General features: G+C 46.9%; 1 protein-coding gene across 1 annotated transcript in view; it reads left to right on the plus strand.

The window, feature by feature from the left end:
- Positions 1-16,854, plus strand: part of HPS1 (HPS1 biogenesis of lysosomal organelles complex 3 subunit 1) — a 591,196-nt gene that overhangs the window by 139,343 nt on the left and 434,999 nt on the right. Inside the window, exon 4 of the mRNA XM_069611540.1 lies at positions 14,371-14,505. Coding sequence (XP_069467641.1) covers positions 14,371-14,505 — 135 coding nt within the window. The remainder of the gene's footprint in view (positions 1-14,370; positions 14,506-16,854) is intronic.

A 16,854-nucleotide genomic window follows, 5' to 3' on the forward strand; every position in this document is an offset into this window, starting at 1 on the left:
ATCTGCTGGGTGCTGAGTGGTTAAAGCTGTGGACAGGGTGCTCTGCAGCTAGTCAAAAAGAAAGGAGGGGGCTAAAGTGGGGGAAGATAGGTAGGCAGCAATGAGGTTGCAGCATACCAAAGGCTTGTGTTCCAAATAAGTTCTGTATGCATGTGTGCATGTGTAACATGGGAGTATAGCTTTGTAAAAAAGGGGTGTAATTATCTATGCCTGGCTTGAATAGTCAATCCCTCTTTTATACCTCTATAATTATTCCAGGAGGCGCTCACTCGGTGAGCTGGCATTGGAGCACACGCATCGTACTGGTAAAAGGGGAGATGACCTGCCAGTGAAGAACTAGGAGGCTTTGTGAGTTAATGCAAGCTTCTGAACTCGGGTGAGCAAAGCTACATAAAAAGTGCACAAAAGTGACCTCTGTCCGCTGGAAAAACTGAATGTGGAAGACTTTGCAGGGAGGAGTCCCTGGTCGCAAAGTTGCACTGTATTTAACAATCCGTTGCTTCTATGGACCGTCGGTACAGTAGAATGCCTGTAGAAATGACAACCGCATCCGTTAGTGGAAATCACTGATAGTTTCCTCTACGTTAAGTGTGGGGCTGTGAGCCTGTAGGCCAGTTAATAGTGCACCTTACCAGCCCAGCAGGGTCCACACGACGATATGTCTCTCTGTGGTGCGCTTCTTTGTTTGCAGAGTTCGTCAGCATTAAATGTAAACACAGGACTGTTAGTCACGTGTAGGGAAACGTGTTCTCTGAGAGCTGGTCCGTGATAGCTGGCGGCCATCTTTAAATCGTTTGGCTCTCATATGAAATATGGGAACCTGGTGGGCAAGGAGCACAGTCGGATATATGCTTGACAGCATTAAATGTCAATACGGGACTAGTGCTCACGTGTAGGGTAACAACGTGTTCCCTGAAAGCTGGCCCGTCAAAGCTGGTGGCCATCTGAAAATAGCACGCCTCTCATATGTAGTAAGGGAACCTAGTGGGTAGGAAGCACAGTAGGATTATGCGTGGCCACGGTTTAGTGCGCATGCCCATTGTGAGATCAGAGTGGGGCGCGGGACCAGGTGAGGCTCTAGCCAGCTCTTGGTTTGAACGAATGGGCAAATGAGAGATGGAGAAATGCTGGCTGATAGTTGCTGTGTCATAGGTTTGTGTATGGCGCCAAGGGAAGTGTTTGAAACTGTGGGCCTTGGTGTGAGTCATGGTCAACATTCAGCCACATCACACATATGCAGACATCTCTTCATTTAAGCCCCTATAAAAGCTGCTGAGACGAAGTATCCTTCATGCTTCTTTGTTAAGCAAAGCCCTCGTAGGTTCGATACCTGTTTTACTATATCCAATACCCACCATTTGATGTCCTCTGCTTTGTGTTGTTTTTCCATGAAGTGGGAAACAAGAGGCGCGGAAGTGTTCTTACATCGGATTCTTGATCTGTGTTCATTTATCCACATGTGAACTGCTCTCGAGGTTTGCCCTACATACCTTACGCCACGCAGCCATTGTATGCAGTAAATCACATTGGAGGTTTGGCAATTTGACAGAAAACGTAGTTCCCATTTTTTTCCGTTGACCATGAATGATGTAGTTTTCATTGTATATTTACACAGTTTGGATGACCACATAGAAAATGTCCCTTAAGTGGGCTTGGGTCCAAGTTTGAGGTGGTTGCTCTGATTCTTTTAGTTCTTGAAAGGACCAGTTTATCCCTCAAGTTCTTTGACTGCTTAAATGGGAAAGAGGGGTGGCGGTGTAAAAGGCATATAACTGTTAATCATTGGCCAATATTTCTGTATAGATATTTTTGATCTGGAAGGAGTTGGTGTGGTATGTTGTGACATATGTGAGTCTCTGTTCCTGGTCTCCCTTGTCCTTAAATTCCAGCAATGTCTCCCTTGGTATATATCTGGCTCTCTTTAAGGCATGTGATACTAACTTCTTGGGATAGCCTCTGTCTTTCAGGTTCAAACTCCAGTTCCTAGCATGTTCATAGTAGTCAATAGATGTGCAGTTGCTTCTCAGGCATAACAATTGGCTAAAGGTTAAGTTATTCTTTAATGACCTAGGGTGAAAGCTGGCCTAATGGAGCATGGTGTTTCTGTCTGTGTTTTTTAATACATTGAACACATCAACTGTCCATCCACCTCTTTTGATCACTAGGTCCAGAAAATAAATTTGTTTATCATCTGCCTCCATAGTAAATTTAATCGTGGGATGATAACCATTTAAACAGGTGAGGAAGTCATTAAGAGATTCCCTCGAACCACTCCAGATAAAGATGTCAACTATGTATCTGTACCAGTAGGTGATCTGTGATTTATAGGGATTCCTTTCTGTAAAAACATACTCCTCCTCGAACGTCGCCATATATAGAATCACTAGGCTTGGCACAAATGCTGCTCCCATCGCTGTACACCATGTCGGTAGGTAGTATTGGTTTTCGTGTTCAAATATTTTTTTCTTGATTGCAATACTTATCATTTCTATAATAAATTCAGCTGGAACTCTTTGTTGCGAAGTTCCATGTGTTAGGGCTGCTGTGATCTTTTCTATAGCCTCATCTTGGGGGATGTTTGTGTACAGAGATTGGATATCCATTGTTACTAGGCTATTGTGCACTGGATCGAAAGTCAGACCCTTAGAGTTTAATAGTGGCCATGGTGTCTTTTAGATATGTTGCTGTGTTCCTGCTGATGGGTTGTAGAAAGATATTGAAACATTTACATAGTGGCTTGAGGATGGAACTGCATCCCCGCACTATTGGTCTGCCTGGTGGTGACATAGGGCTCTTATGGATCTTGGGTAGTGCATGAAGGGTGGGGGTTCGTTGTTCCGGGTTGTTAAGATATTCAAACTCTTCTTTGGAGATCCACCTTCTGTCTACCCCAAATTCCAAGATATCTTTTTGTATTTCACGGGAAGGGTCCTTTTCGGAGTGGCCCATAGCTTTCCACATCCTGTAATAAGTTCAGAACCATCAAATTATATTGTTCAGTCTTGAAAACCACAATCACTCCTCCCTTGTCCGCGGGTTTATTTACTAGCTTATGGTCCATCATCAGGGTTTGACGTGCCTCTTGTTCTCCATTGGATAAATTGTGTCTTGTTCTATGTTTCTGGCTGCTCAGTCTCTTAAAGTCTCCTGAGACACATGCTGAAAATAGCAGTAGTTCCCTGGGTATTTGGTTGTCCCGTGGGATAAAGGTAGATGGAATCCGAAGCCGTGTCTTCCTTCTCTTGTCTGGTGTCTTGTTCCATGAAAAAGCATTGTAACCTTAATTTCCTGAAGAATTTTCTCAATTCCTTTTCAGAGGTGAACCAATCCGTTGGGTTTGTAGGGACAAATGATAGTCCTTTTGATAATACTTTCAATTGGTATGGTGACAGTTCCCTTCCGGAAAGGTTAAATACTGGGGGAGTCTTGTTTTGTTCAATTGTCGCCAGTTCAGTCTGGCTTCCGCTTATTGGTTGTATCGCCCCCTACGTGGTCTCTGCCATCCCCTGCCTCCCCAGGCTTGAAATTCCTGATTATAGCCGTCTCCTGGGTGGCCTAAAAAAGGGCCTCCAGCCTCTGGCGCGCTGAAAGTACTCCAAGTCTTGGTGGTATGGGTCTTCTCCCGTGGAGTCACTGCTGGTATCTGAAAGTCACCCATCTACGAGGTCGCCTCCTGTTGTTGGTAGTGTTTTGGGTTCTTTCCCAAGTGGAAACAGCAGCACTGAGAAGTCATCCTGACAAATATACCATTGTCAATTCTAAAAGGATAACTAATGAAATACTAACTGTTAACTAAGAACTGTCTCTCACTGGCAGTTGTACGATTGCATTTCTCATGAACTATGACAAGTCTTCCTGAAGTGGTGACACAGCATTGTGACTGGGATTATCATTGGTGCTGTTTTGAGGGAGTGGAAAGTTGATATTTCGCCAAGGACAAAAGATTGGCCATCATTGGAACTTTGGTTAAAAAACATTTACTTTGACTTTGAAACATCAAGAACTGATTTGAGACTGCCTTACCTACAAGGATTTCCTCATTTGTGTCTATGGTTGAACATTAGCAGAATTGACTTTGAATCCTGGGGGAGGGAATGTACCCAGGACATTAGAAGGTTATTAAGAAACTGTGAATGTTGTTTATACAGTGATCAACATTAAGATTGTATAAGCAGGAGCTAAAAGCAGCAATGGTTATCCAGCGTTCACCAGTGACCAGGATCTACCACTGGGGAACGAGGAGCTAGTTCATTGCATTGCGCAAATGTAACTTCCACATAAAGTGAAAACATATAACTTTTTACATTATTTATGACCCCTTATGCTTTTAATGTCGTAAAGATGTATCCTCATATTTATTTATAGATTGTCTGAAATGCACAGAGTTGAATTCGTAGGTGTGTGCGTGGGTTTTTGTGTGTTTTTTCAGCATCAGTTGATCTGAGGAGCCAGAAGTAGCTCGTGGTAGCTGATCGGGTCAAGCTAACCAGGCTTGTGTAGGCTACCTGTAGGAGCTAAATGGTTCCATGTCATTTCATCGCGGGATGTTTTTTCCCAGGGTTTTTTACCGTGATTTTTTTGGGGGGGGGGGTTCCGCCCCCACCAACCCCCCCATTTTGTAAAAAATGTGATGGGTTTTTTCAAAAAGGAAAATTGCAGGAAAAAACTCTACAAAAGGATGTCGTACCGAGCTAAATAGCACACATCTCCCCTCAATTTCGATCCCTATTTATATTCTGTTGTATTGCCAAATGTTTTCTTTGTGTATTTGTTTGTTAGTGTGAGGGAAAGATGTCCTGTGTTAGTGTTTTCCCTTAGCTTTGGTTAGGCAGGGAAATCCTCAGCAGAGTAGGGACAGTGCATCATTTTGCTATATTTATTTGGAGAATAAATGGCATGCTTTGATAAATCATTAAACAGTTGCCCGCCTTTCATTACTGACCCCTCACTTATGGCAGTGGGTGTCCAGCACTGACCTTGGGGTGGCAGCTTTTCGACATTTCACCCTCTTTGAGAAGTGTCTTTTAATCCGAACGGGTAGTAAGAACCTCTTGTCATACTTGTGCAAATTGGTGTTACAAGAGGACCCTGAAACTGAACTGCCAAACATAACAAGTGGGAGGCTATAGTTGACCAGGGCATGTCGGGACGACTGTGGGAGTGGCTGTGGAGACGCATACCAAATAAAGCAGAGGATTCCATATTGAAGAAATGTGGTACGAAATGCTGCTACAATGGCATTACACTCCCGCTAGAATGCACGAGATGTTCCCACAATCACCCACCTAATTGTCAGAGGGGGTGCAGTGCTTGCTGGGATTGGGTGCACATATGGCGGGCTTGCTCAAAGATGCAAGAATTTGGGCTGATTGGAGCAAACGTGCATAAAAGGTTTGCTATCACACTGCAGGACTTGGTAGCCTTCTGTCTCCTGGGGATATGGGACCCAGAAATAAAGCAACTTTGGAAAGTGGAAGTCAAGGCACTAGCAATCCTGCTGAGAGCTACGTGGCTATTGATTGTTCACATTTGGAAGACTGAGAGTGCATCTTTGGAAAACGACTTTGCCGCCTTCCCATTGGAGTGGATGACATTCACTAGAAGAAGATCATACCAGTTTTCAGAGATATTTGGAAGCAGTAATATTGTTTCTAAAAAATGACGTCACAAGTCCATTATGTCTGCAAAGACTAAAGTCTTCAGAGGTTTTTTCAATACTTGTCAACCTAACCTGATCTCCAGTGGGGGAGGGAAGGGAGAGGACCTGGGGACCAGATGCTCATTTAGCTGCCCAGTGACTTAAAATAATGAAAAAATAATAATAGTTTGTAAACTCACCAGCAACAGAGACAGTGTCCAGTTTGTACTAAAGATACTAGTGGTAAAAAAGACTCACTGATATAGGTTGACTTTCGGGTCCCTGCAGACTATGATGGGCCGGAGAAGTGTTGACCTGTTGCTGGGGTATGAAGTAGACTTCATGTAGCAGAGTTAGCTGTTCCAGTGTTGGATGGCCCCACACCTCAAGACAAGCCCGGGCTTCATTAGAGTTCATGGGGTATTTGTTTCTTAAGTTAGTCTGTTTTGTAACTATTCTGTGCAGGATCAGGAAGAAAGGTAGCTTATGGGAGCTTACGGTGGGGGCGTGGCTTGGGTCCATGGACTGAGGACCTCTCTCTTCCATGCTCCTGCCTCGATCCTTATACTGATCCTCAAGAACGCGGCTGGATTCACAGTACAGCTTATATAATCAATTGCCCAACACAAGCAATCAATCCTGCACCCTTGCATACCATTTTTGGTGATAACAAGAGCCGGCATCCTGGAAAACGCAGCCCTCGAAGCTTGGCCCCCTGGCTTCTAAGATGGCGGCCGGGACTCCGCTCTAGGCCTCGGGAGGAGGAGGAGCCGTGCGCGTGGCGAAGCAGCAGCTGGCGTCCTGAGGCGGGTGGTGTCGACGGTGCCTGTGTCTTGGCCCCGGTATCCCGACGTGACCGCCTCCTTGCCCCCTTGGAGTCCTGTGTGGTGCTGACTTCTGGGGACTTGCTCCCCGCTTTTACGATGTCGGGGGAGGGGTGCCGGAGCCCCAGACTGGCGCTGGCCCTCTGTACGGGCTGGAGACGCCGGGGGAGGAGGTGCATTGGCACCCTAGGTTGATCTGGGAGCACCACCGTAACCGGGCTCCCTACGCAGCCGGAGCTCTATTACAGCCTCCCCCCACGCACGCAACAAAGCAACACTGCAATCCGCACCTCAGGGTGGCCCAAACGCCTGAAGCCGATCCCAACCCACGGCACGCAGGGATCTCATAAGCTTCTTACCGTTCCTGGCCCGGGCGTTTTTCCAACAGCTGACCGCTGCTGCTCCGGAGCCACTGGGACACCCACTGGCATAACTGAAGGAGGACACGCGACAGACTTCCCCAGCACGAGTACAACCAGGCAAACCCCTATGACCACGAACAGCTGCACAACACCAACAGAGGCTGCGGTACATGACATTGTAGGGGTACAACCGGTCCGCGGTGCCTTGAACCTTGTCTGAAGCGCGCCCGAGTCACGGCAGCCTCTGAACCGTCAGGCCTCCCACCATGTAGCCTCCACAGCAGCAGGCATGCCCTAACGGCCGGGCAAGGAATACAGGTCGGCTCCGCTGAGTACAACAAAATCCAGGCTCATACACTGGACAGGCGACCCTGGCCCCCACGACCAGACCTTCACATGGTGCCAATCAGTGAGGCACGAGACCCCCGGCAAGCTATTCCCCTTGCCTTGGAGCACACATTTGAAGCAGGTGCCCAACCTGGATCTCGAGCCGGCAAGGAGACCCTGACGCACAGTAGCTTCCACCACCCAGGAACCACACATGGGCTCCACAAATGGAGGTCTGACAGCGGAAACCACCTATCTCCACAGAAGTAAATCTGCTTCTTGCCTCCACACAGCCACCGTGAGCTGTGATCATCCTTGTGTGCCCTGGTCATCGACCCCCAGGGGTGACCCTGGAGATGCCCGACTGGATTGTACCTGTACCCCCGTTCCGCTGACCCTGCAACGCTCTTGGAGAAACCGCCAGCAACGCAAATCCTATACAAGGGATAAGAGCAGCACTCCCATCGCGGAAGCTAGCCAACAATTGCCCCCCCGCCCATCAGAGGCCTGCCTCCCCACCCTCCGAGTGTACCCAGCATCAACCATTCCAGTGCACGCGAGTGCCCCTTCTGGAGCAATCTCCGGCGACCCGCACGCAGAGTTCCGGTCCTCAGCTGGACCCGAGCAACACAGCAGATTCCCTCACCCTGCAAAAGACCCGGCACAGCACAAGGGACCGTGCCAAACACTAAAGGCAAACCCAAGATCACCATTATGGAGTCTTTCATGGCAGGCAAGCCTGGGACTCGCAACACCTGAAGAGAAAGATGAGGAAAACCAGATAATGGAGGCCATCAGTGGGCTATGCTCCTTTATAGATACAAAAATTGGTGAGGTGAAGGCAGACATGATGCTGATGCGACAAGACCTGCGCAACCTCACAGACCACGTGTCCACCACGGAGGCAACACAGAAAGGGTCCACAGAGACCCTCAAAGACATCTTAGGCAGAGTCCAAGAACTCGAGAAGCGCAACAAATTCCTATAAGAGAGGGCTGAGGATGCAGAGGGGTGCTCCAGGCGCAATAATGTGCGCTTACTTGGAATTCCCGAGCGAATGGAGGGCTCTTACCCTACCATCTTCATAGAAACTCTCCTACAACAAGAAGTAGGCACTGCTCGCCTTTCGCAGGTCTTCGCAGTCGAGCGTGCACACGGGTCCTTGCAGATAAAACCCCCACCCGGGTCCTACCCACGCCCCATGATAGCCAGAATTCTGAATTTCCAAGATGGGAAAATCATTTTGTGCTTCTCCGGAGAAGGCAGAGAAATCAAAAGAGAGAATGCCAAGATCGCCATTTACCCGGACTACACGCCATTAGTACAAAGTGCAAGAAACTCTTTAATCCCAATCAAAGCCAGACTTCACCAATTAAACATCAAATACATGCTAATGTACCCCTCGAGGCTCAAGTTAATATACAAAAGTAGAGCAGTCTTTCTGGAGTCGCCAGCGGCGGCCACTATGTGGCTAGAGCACAACAACTTGTCGGATGGCGAGGAGAGGGCGCCGTGACCTATGTGCTGAGCCCACAAGACAGGATCACACGACAACAAACTGATGGAATGGATCAAGCCACGGACTGCATAACATAAAGCAGGAGGAGCCTGCCCACCAAACCGACCCAACCCCCCCACCCCCCGGAGAATGGATCTGCAACAGCATGTTGCTGACTCATCTTACCCGCTTAAGATGATCCAGAAGGGACCTGACAGTGCAGGGGCACCCGAGCAAAGCAGTACCTGCACAACTGCTGGGTGCAGTTGGTCCACTTGTACAAGTTTGGTTTGTTTTATCTGTCCTTTATGGTCGAAGGGTCCGACAGTCCTCACGATAACTATCTTACGGAGCCGAGGTGCACACCACAACGGGCCCGGGGCCCAACTCTACAAACATGGCAGCTGACATCAAGGTATTGACATGGAATGTCAGGGGGATGGGGACGTACATGCGCAGTAACAGGATAAGATCCTTCCTGAGGAGAAAACATGCCTCTATCGCAATGCTCCAAGAAACGCACCTCGTCGCGGAAGTTGACTATCGAATTTCAGACTGGTGGGGCAGACAGGGCTACGGTGCAACGTACTCCAAGTACGCCTGAGGAGTCCACACTTGGATCAGCTGTAATGTACCTTTTAAACTCTGGTCCAAAGAGGCGGACCACGAAGGCAGAGATCTCATACTTCGAGGAAGCATCGAACAGAAGGAAGTGTGCCTAGTCAACACATACCTCCCCAAATGCGGAACCGCAGCATATCTTGCAACACTACAACAGAAGCTAGCACCCTACAGAGACTGTTTCTTCATTTGGGGAGACTGTTTCTTCATTTGGGGAGGTGACTTTAACTGTGTTCATGATCCCGTTCTTGATAGGTCCTCTCCCCCGACGCAACCAACCAACCAACTTTCCTCCGCCCTGCGAAGAATCATACATCAACTGGACCTGTCAGAGGTGTGGAGAGACCTGTATCCTGAAGGTAAGGAATACTCGTACTACTCATCCCCACATGAGGTATACACCCGCATAGACTACCTAATGATAAAATTCACCTCCCCCAGATAGAATCCGCCTCTTATCTGGGCAGATCCATATCTGATCATTCTCCGCTCCTCATGGTATGGAAACCAAAGGGCTCCAGACCACCCATACCGATATGGCGAATGCCCATGGAAGCCCTAACAGACAGTGCATTCAAAGAGGAACTTTGTGATAAAATAGAGGAATATATTGGCAATAATGTGGGAAGTGTGAACAGTTGGAGCACCGTATGGGAAGCCTTGAAGGTGGTGGTAAGAGGGGAGGTCATAACCAGTGCAGGCGGGATCCGGAAAACACTCAAGAAGGAAGTAGAGGGTTGGGAGGAGAAGATCAGACGACTGGAAGCTATGGCCAGAAGGAAGCAGCCACAACAAGGAAGGATTGTCGGGAAGCCTGGGCCAGACTAGCTAAATTTGACTATATCACTAAAACCACCAGGGCCCACGCGGAAGGGGACAAGCCTGGCAGGCTGTCCGTGTAAAAAAGAGAGCCCGAAAACCCCAATCCTTGAAATCCATGATCAGACAGGCACCACACACACACCACACAAACAGTGATCAACAAGACATTCCAAAGCTTCTATTCCCACCTTTACAGCCATGACTCTGTTGTTCCCCAGGATGTCATTCACGATACCCTAGAAGAACTAGGTCTCCCCACAGTAGATGAAACCCAGAGAGAAACACTTAACCAGGAACTCACTCGCGAGGACATACAGGAGGCTATTAAAGCACTGACCTCCTGTAAACCCCTCGGAGCGATGGTCTACCCCCGGAGTTCTATAAAACATTCACCGCAGAGCTAACCCCAATTTTACATGAGACCTACATGGAAGCCTTTGAGACTGGGGAGTTACCAAGTAGTATGAATGAGACCCTAGTGATCCCCATACCTAAACCTGGGAAACCAATAGCCATCCATAATTACGACATAAAAATCCTCACTACCATACTGGCCAATAGACTGTCAAAGTCATTGGGGCCCTAGTACACAAGGACCAGAACAGGTTGGTCCCTGGCCGCAGCACAACCGCCAATCTACGTAGGCTACAGCACATCATAGCACAAACAGGCTCATAGGAACCTTACGCAGTAATCTCCCTGGACGCTATCAAAGCGTTTGATTCCATATATTGGGAGTGGCTTTTAGCCACCCAAAAACAATTCGGCCTGGGAGGGGACTTCATCCATTGGATAGAGATTCTGTATAAGACACCGAGGGCCAGGGTAAAAACAGGGAGAACAGTGTCTGCTCCATGGGACATACAAAGGGGCACCCGGCAGGGATGCCCCCTCTCTCCAATGTTATATATCCTTGGGTTAGAGCCACTGGCTATATTTATTAGGAAACAATTTTTCGACGCAGGCGTACAAATTAGGGACAAGTACCATGTGATCTCCCTGTATGCAGACAATGTTTTACTCTATTTAAGGGACCCACAACTTAATATACCTACGATCCTGGAGGTACTAAGTACCTTTGCAAAAATAGCAGGGATGGCATTTAATCCAGAGAAGTCTTGCATATTCCCCCTAGCGGGACTGGTAGGGACCCACACATCAGCACTCCCTGAAGTTGGGATAAACTGGGAACCACACACATTCAGATAACTTGGTATTAACATTTGGCACACCCGCGAGCAATCACGCAGAGGAAACACCCTGGTAGCAGTGCAAAGGCTCAAAAAATCAACAAAGTTCTGGTCCAGGCTCCCACTGTTGATGATGGGCCGTGTGGCCATCACTAAAATGATAGTACTACCACGCTTCTTGTACTTCTTCCAGAATATCCACTACTACATACCGGCTGCCTTCTTCCGGCTGATGGGCTTGCTACTGAAGGACTTGGTGTGGGGGAGCTCCAGACACAAGCTCGCTCTGGACACGTTAACGCTCCCATACAAGACAGGCGGAGCCCAGCTCCTAGACCCGGAAATATACTTCCTGGCGGCCCAACTCACCTTCGTAGCCAAATGGCTTGCAGATGACCCCAATTCAGAAACTGATCTCTTGAGCCACTTAATTGCACCAATCCAACTGAAAGAAAACATCTGGGTCCGATGGAAGCACTCAACTGAGGTTCCCCTGCTTATCCAGCTGGGCCGCAAAGTATGGGACAGAGCACTGAAACTGCAAAAGTCTAAGAACCCATACTCCCCTGAGACGCCATTGATTGCTGACGCCTGCGCTAATAAAGGAGAACTCGCACTTGTGTAAGGCTATGGGAAAGACACGGTATATACACCTGGGATGATATGTACGAAGGCCTCCCAAAAGGCAAGCACCTCCGTTACCGAAACATTAGAGAAGTGGCAAAACAGAAATGGAGGGAATGGCTGGAAGAACCGGAACTAGATCAGACCCTAACATTAATGCATAACCTGGGAGATGGCTGGAAACCGACCTCCATGATATACGCCCAGCTCACAGACAGGCCTAACCCCAGGAGTGGCGCCCTTCAGAGCTCATGAGAAATAGACCTGGGAACTGGCATTACCGAACAGGAATGGGGCAGAATCCTACAATATCCCATAGAAGTATCCAGAAAAATAAGATTCAGACTAATTCAACTAAACGTTCTCCACAGAACAAATATGACCCCCAGCAGAATCGGAAAATTCAGCAAACCCCCGGCTCCACAGTGTCCCCGGTGCAATCCAGAGGGAGCAGGAATAGCACACATGTTCTGGAGCTGCCCAAAGATGCAATCTTTTTGGTTCAAAATTGAACAAGCATGTAGAAGAGCGGGACTGACCTGTTATGAGTGGACACCAAAGGAATGCCTGCTGGGCTCCTAACCACGGATTAGCAAGATCAGGCACATCATCAAGTTCATGCACATGGTATGTATACTGGGCAAACAGGCAATTGCCTCGACATGGAAATCTTTCACTGTCCCCCGTTATGCCACCTGGCTTAAGGAACTAGAACACTGGTCAGACGCGGAAACCAGACTATGGGGAGAGGGAATAACCCAAACGGGGGAAGGCCCGGTCATGACCTATGAAGCTTGGAAATCCCTGCTATGGGACATGTTCCATCCATCCGATGACAAACCCGCGTGAGTGACGCCAACCTACCCACAAAATTAGACATTCATTTGGAACTCCAAACCTGTGATAATCCGACCTGCCCTACCCAGCAAACCCAACACCTCATTGCAATGGCCAACTCACCTGACCCGCTCCATGGCTAGATTAGCCCCGGAAGACACACCGGACCAAGACGACCTTCGTTGTTTGTTTAAAGTTACGTTATTGTTTTGTATTTTCCTTCCCCCTTGCTTCCCGCCCCCCCCCCGTGCCCCTTTCCTTTACCCATAGGAACATTCACCACCTGTCCTCGCCTATTGAATTTTTTGAAATGCCAATAAAAACATTTTAAAATAAAATGGGAATTTACGGTGTTGGAAAATTGTAACCCACCTGTGTCCACCGTGTTATGGGGCTGGGTGTGTCCACTTAATGGTTCCCTCTGATCAAGAGAAAGATGGCATCCTCCGATCCCAGCAGCACGTTGCAAGTTACCGTCTCTGGTGCTTCCAGTCATTGACCAAGGGAAGGTGCAGGTTCCTTGATGTTGTAGAATATTGAGCTGAGTGCAAACTCTGCTTCCAATCCCTCCTGTATCCTCAAACATTTGGGACACACAATCACTTTGGAGCTGCTGAGTTCTAACTTTCCAGTGCTTCCTCATGGGCAAACACACAAGAATCCCAGACATCCTTCTCATTTGCTGGTCAAATGAGCCCGTGGTCTCCCAAACCCCAGTTTTTCTGAGCAGACCGTGGCACTGACTATATGGCAGTAAACTATCATTTCACGCAAAAAAAAAATCAATGTTTAGCTGTAAACTTGGGAGACTCCCAAAACAAGCGCCATCTAGAGACTACTGTTGGAGGAACAGGCCTCTGTTAACAAACTTTAAGTTATAAATGTATTTTAACAAAGTAGCACTAACACCAATCCATAGTGCACACAATGCTAACTGGGCATGGTTACTCGCCCAGCAAAACATGGAGTGCATTCGTGGCACCCCTCTTTGAGGGGCTAAAGGTCTTTCATGGGGGCACATTACACAAAGCCTAGAAGGCCTTGGATTAGTTCAGAAAAGCAAAACGTTTAGGGGGCTCACAGCAGAGGCACAGCTTGGGGCCTTCTACCCAAATGCCATGAAGACAATCCCATGAGCAGATACGCCATAGCCTATTTTTCCAGATTTTGATTGATGGCTAGATGACATGCGAGATCGATGGATTGTATTTCTGTTCATTTTACTATGAATCTTTATGCATTATGTTTAAGAAATGGCTTTTTACTCATTGTTAATCTTATTTGCATTATTTCAGTTGATATGGGACTCTAAAGATTGTTTTCAAATATATTCCCCTTTGGGGTTTGTTCCTTTAGAAATTATAGCACAATTTATAGTGCCAAGAAGCCCACTGTCGAGTATGATATTGTTCAGGCTTTCCTGGAGTTTAAGCAAATGGCACTTTTGAAATGTGTACTCCCATCAATGCTGTTGCCTAAAAAGAGCTAGCTGAACAGGGGTTATTTGGTGTCAGCTGGCAGCTTTTTAAAAATGCATTATTTTTCAATTCTTACAAGAAAGTAATGTTGTTGGCTCTTTTGTGAGCTTTTAAATTCTTATGTCCTTTTTTTCGTCCTCCTGTTCTAGGCACCTTCGTTTGCAGACAGCATCAACACGCTCTTTGCACCTTTGCTCATCTCCTGTGTTACCCTGCTGGCGGAGCTGCACGACACCTACACCTGCTTCACGACTGAGCGTGGGCATCTGTGTGTGCTTCACCTGGTATGCTGCTTCCAACCGCTGCATTAAACGTCGCACACATCCGCTGCAGTAACGCATGCCGCTGCAGTAACGCATGCCACTGCAGTCGCTCTCTTTTTGCTATGGAACTGGGTGCTTTGCATATGAGTGGCTTTTTGTAAAAAAGCATTTCCTTTTTAGGTGGTTTCCGACTGTATCTCATGGGAAATGACTAGTGATTGAAACACAGATAAGTGTACCATGTACATATCATATTTACTAATTTCATAAACTGCCGAACCGGCCCTTCGGGTGCAGCATAAAACGCAAAGATGACCTTGTGAGGCGGGTCTTTTTTAATGAAAAAGCAGTAAAAGCAAGAGTGAACAGAAACCAGTAGTACTTAAGACCTCATGTATTTTGTGGTGTTTTCATGTCCTATCTGTTCTTGGGCGAGGAGGCCTTTTACATATTTTCCAAGTCTGAGTCACACATTTTTTTATTTTTGCATTCACACCATTTACTTCTCTCACACGTGTAGTGTTTATAATATCCTTCCCGCCTTTAATGTGTCTTCCCATAGTTATTTATGTCGCTGCTGGATAATTTCTTTTGTGAAAGCTGGCTTTTTATCAGAAGGCACAATTCACATTAACACTTGCTAAAAGGTTGCATTTCTCTTCAAGTGTATGTACTCCAGCCAAGGGACTTTGAATGACCAGTTAGGTCATCTTCCCCGAGGCTCCCTGATTTGATTTTCACTGAAGTTGCTCATAGTCATGCCTTGGTGTTGGCAAATTACTTTCTTGTTCCCATCCTACATCCTCAGCTGCAAGGTTTTGAAGGCCCCCACTGCACCTTTTTGGAACTTGCTTGATCAGTGTTGGTGGCTCGATAGTATTCTGTGGCCCCCCTGTCTCCGGAGGTTGTCATTCCAGTCTGCGGATGTTTTGTTCAACCGTGAAGAGTTTTGGGACCTGAATTTCTCTGGCTGAGTTCACCTGGGAAGAAGGGTATCATGTCTCTGTATACGAGATACTGTGCCCGACACTCAAGGTAAGCACACCACCTACTCGAGCACTGGAGTGCTGGGAAACGTAGTCTGCTGTAGCGTTGGTCACCAAATGCAGCAACATGACCAGCAGGAATTACTTGAGAGCTTCATTGGAACACTCCACAGTCCCCCTTCAGGGGCACAGCGGGCAGCAACTGGGCCACGCTAGTCCCATGTACCTTGGTCTCCCCCATATAAGGGGTGACGAGTGCCTCTATCTCGCCACAGTATCCATACCTCCCCACTCCGTCCAGATCTGGCACAGTTCCTGGACCCCATATACATGGAAGCGGAGAGTGCTATAAACCTTGAACATATTCTTGTTGCAATATTTTTTAATGGAGTCCTTGTATCGTTTGGAACATTTGAAAGGGGGCCTGGGCCATCATTCTGAGTGCACAAGTTCAGCTGTTTGAAAAATGTAGATTGGGAGCAATTTCTTGTTCATCTTATTTGAATACATATGCTTGTTTACATATACCTTCATCTTACTTAGAGTTTAGACCTAATTCTCAAATATACCAACCAACTGCAAATGAGACCCTTGTGAATTATTTTCTAAATCTTCTTGTTTTTCTTTTATCCATTTCATCTGCCCCTCTAACTTTCCTTCATCAGTCTCTGGTAATGGCAAATATTCTTCTACAATTCTTCTAACTTTGATCACACCCATTCTTGTACTTTTCTCTGAGATTTTTGTGTTTAACTCCTGTACCTCTTTAGACAACTTGACTGTAGAACTTTCCTGAATTATGTTTTTATCTGGCAAAGTTCCTAAAGCTCTCTGGTGAGGGCTGTGGGATCATATACCCTAATGGTGGAACAGTGTGTCACCTAAATGGAAAGACCCAGTTCTAGTAAGGAGGGAGAGAAGGAAGAAGGATGACAGGTAGGTACAAGCTATCCCAATAGACACAACAGAAAATACACTGCACGTATTGTAAGAGGATTCAATTCAGCACTACAGCTAAGTTAACGCCTAGTCTAGAATACTGAATGAAAACCCTTATTGATATATCTTTAGGTCCAGTTCATGCGTTCTGGATGACTACCCCTATATAACACCCCTCTCTTGGAATCCCCCAGACCCCACTGAGCCAAGAAGTAGTTCTGTTTTGCAAGTTTAAAAGGTTTATTTGATAATTTAAAATAGATATATCTATCACGCTTTATAATAAATTAATCATTGAATAGCACACTTAATCTGATATGATGAAGATCAACAATGGAGAATCTGGCACTAGCACACTTCTTATAATCACTAATGAGTTGACATGAAATGGGTAAGGTAGCACACTGGTAAATAGGAACAAAAGTATAATGTGGTAGAGGATGCC

Source organism: Ambystoma mexicanum, chromosome 8 (genome assembly GCF_040938575.1).
Source record: "Ambystoma mexicanum isolate Mex_15411 chromosome 8, UKY_AmexF1_1, whole genome shotgun sequence".
NCBI lineage: Eukaryota > Metazoa > Chordata > Amphibia > Caudata > Ambystomatidae > Ambystoma > Ambystoma mexicanum.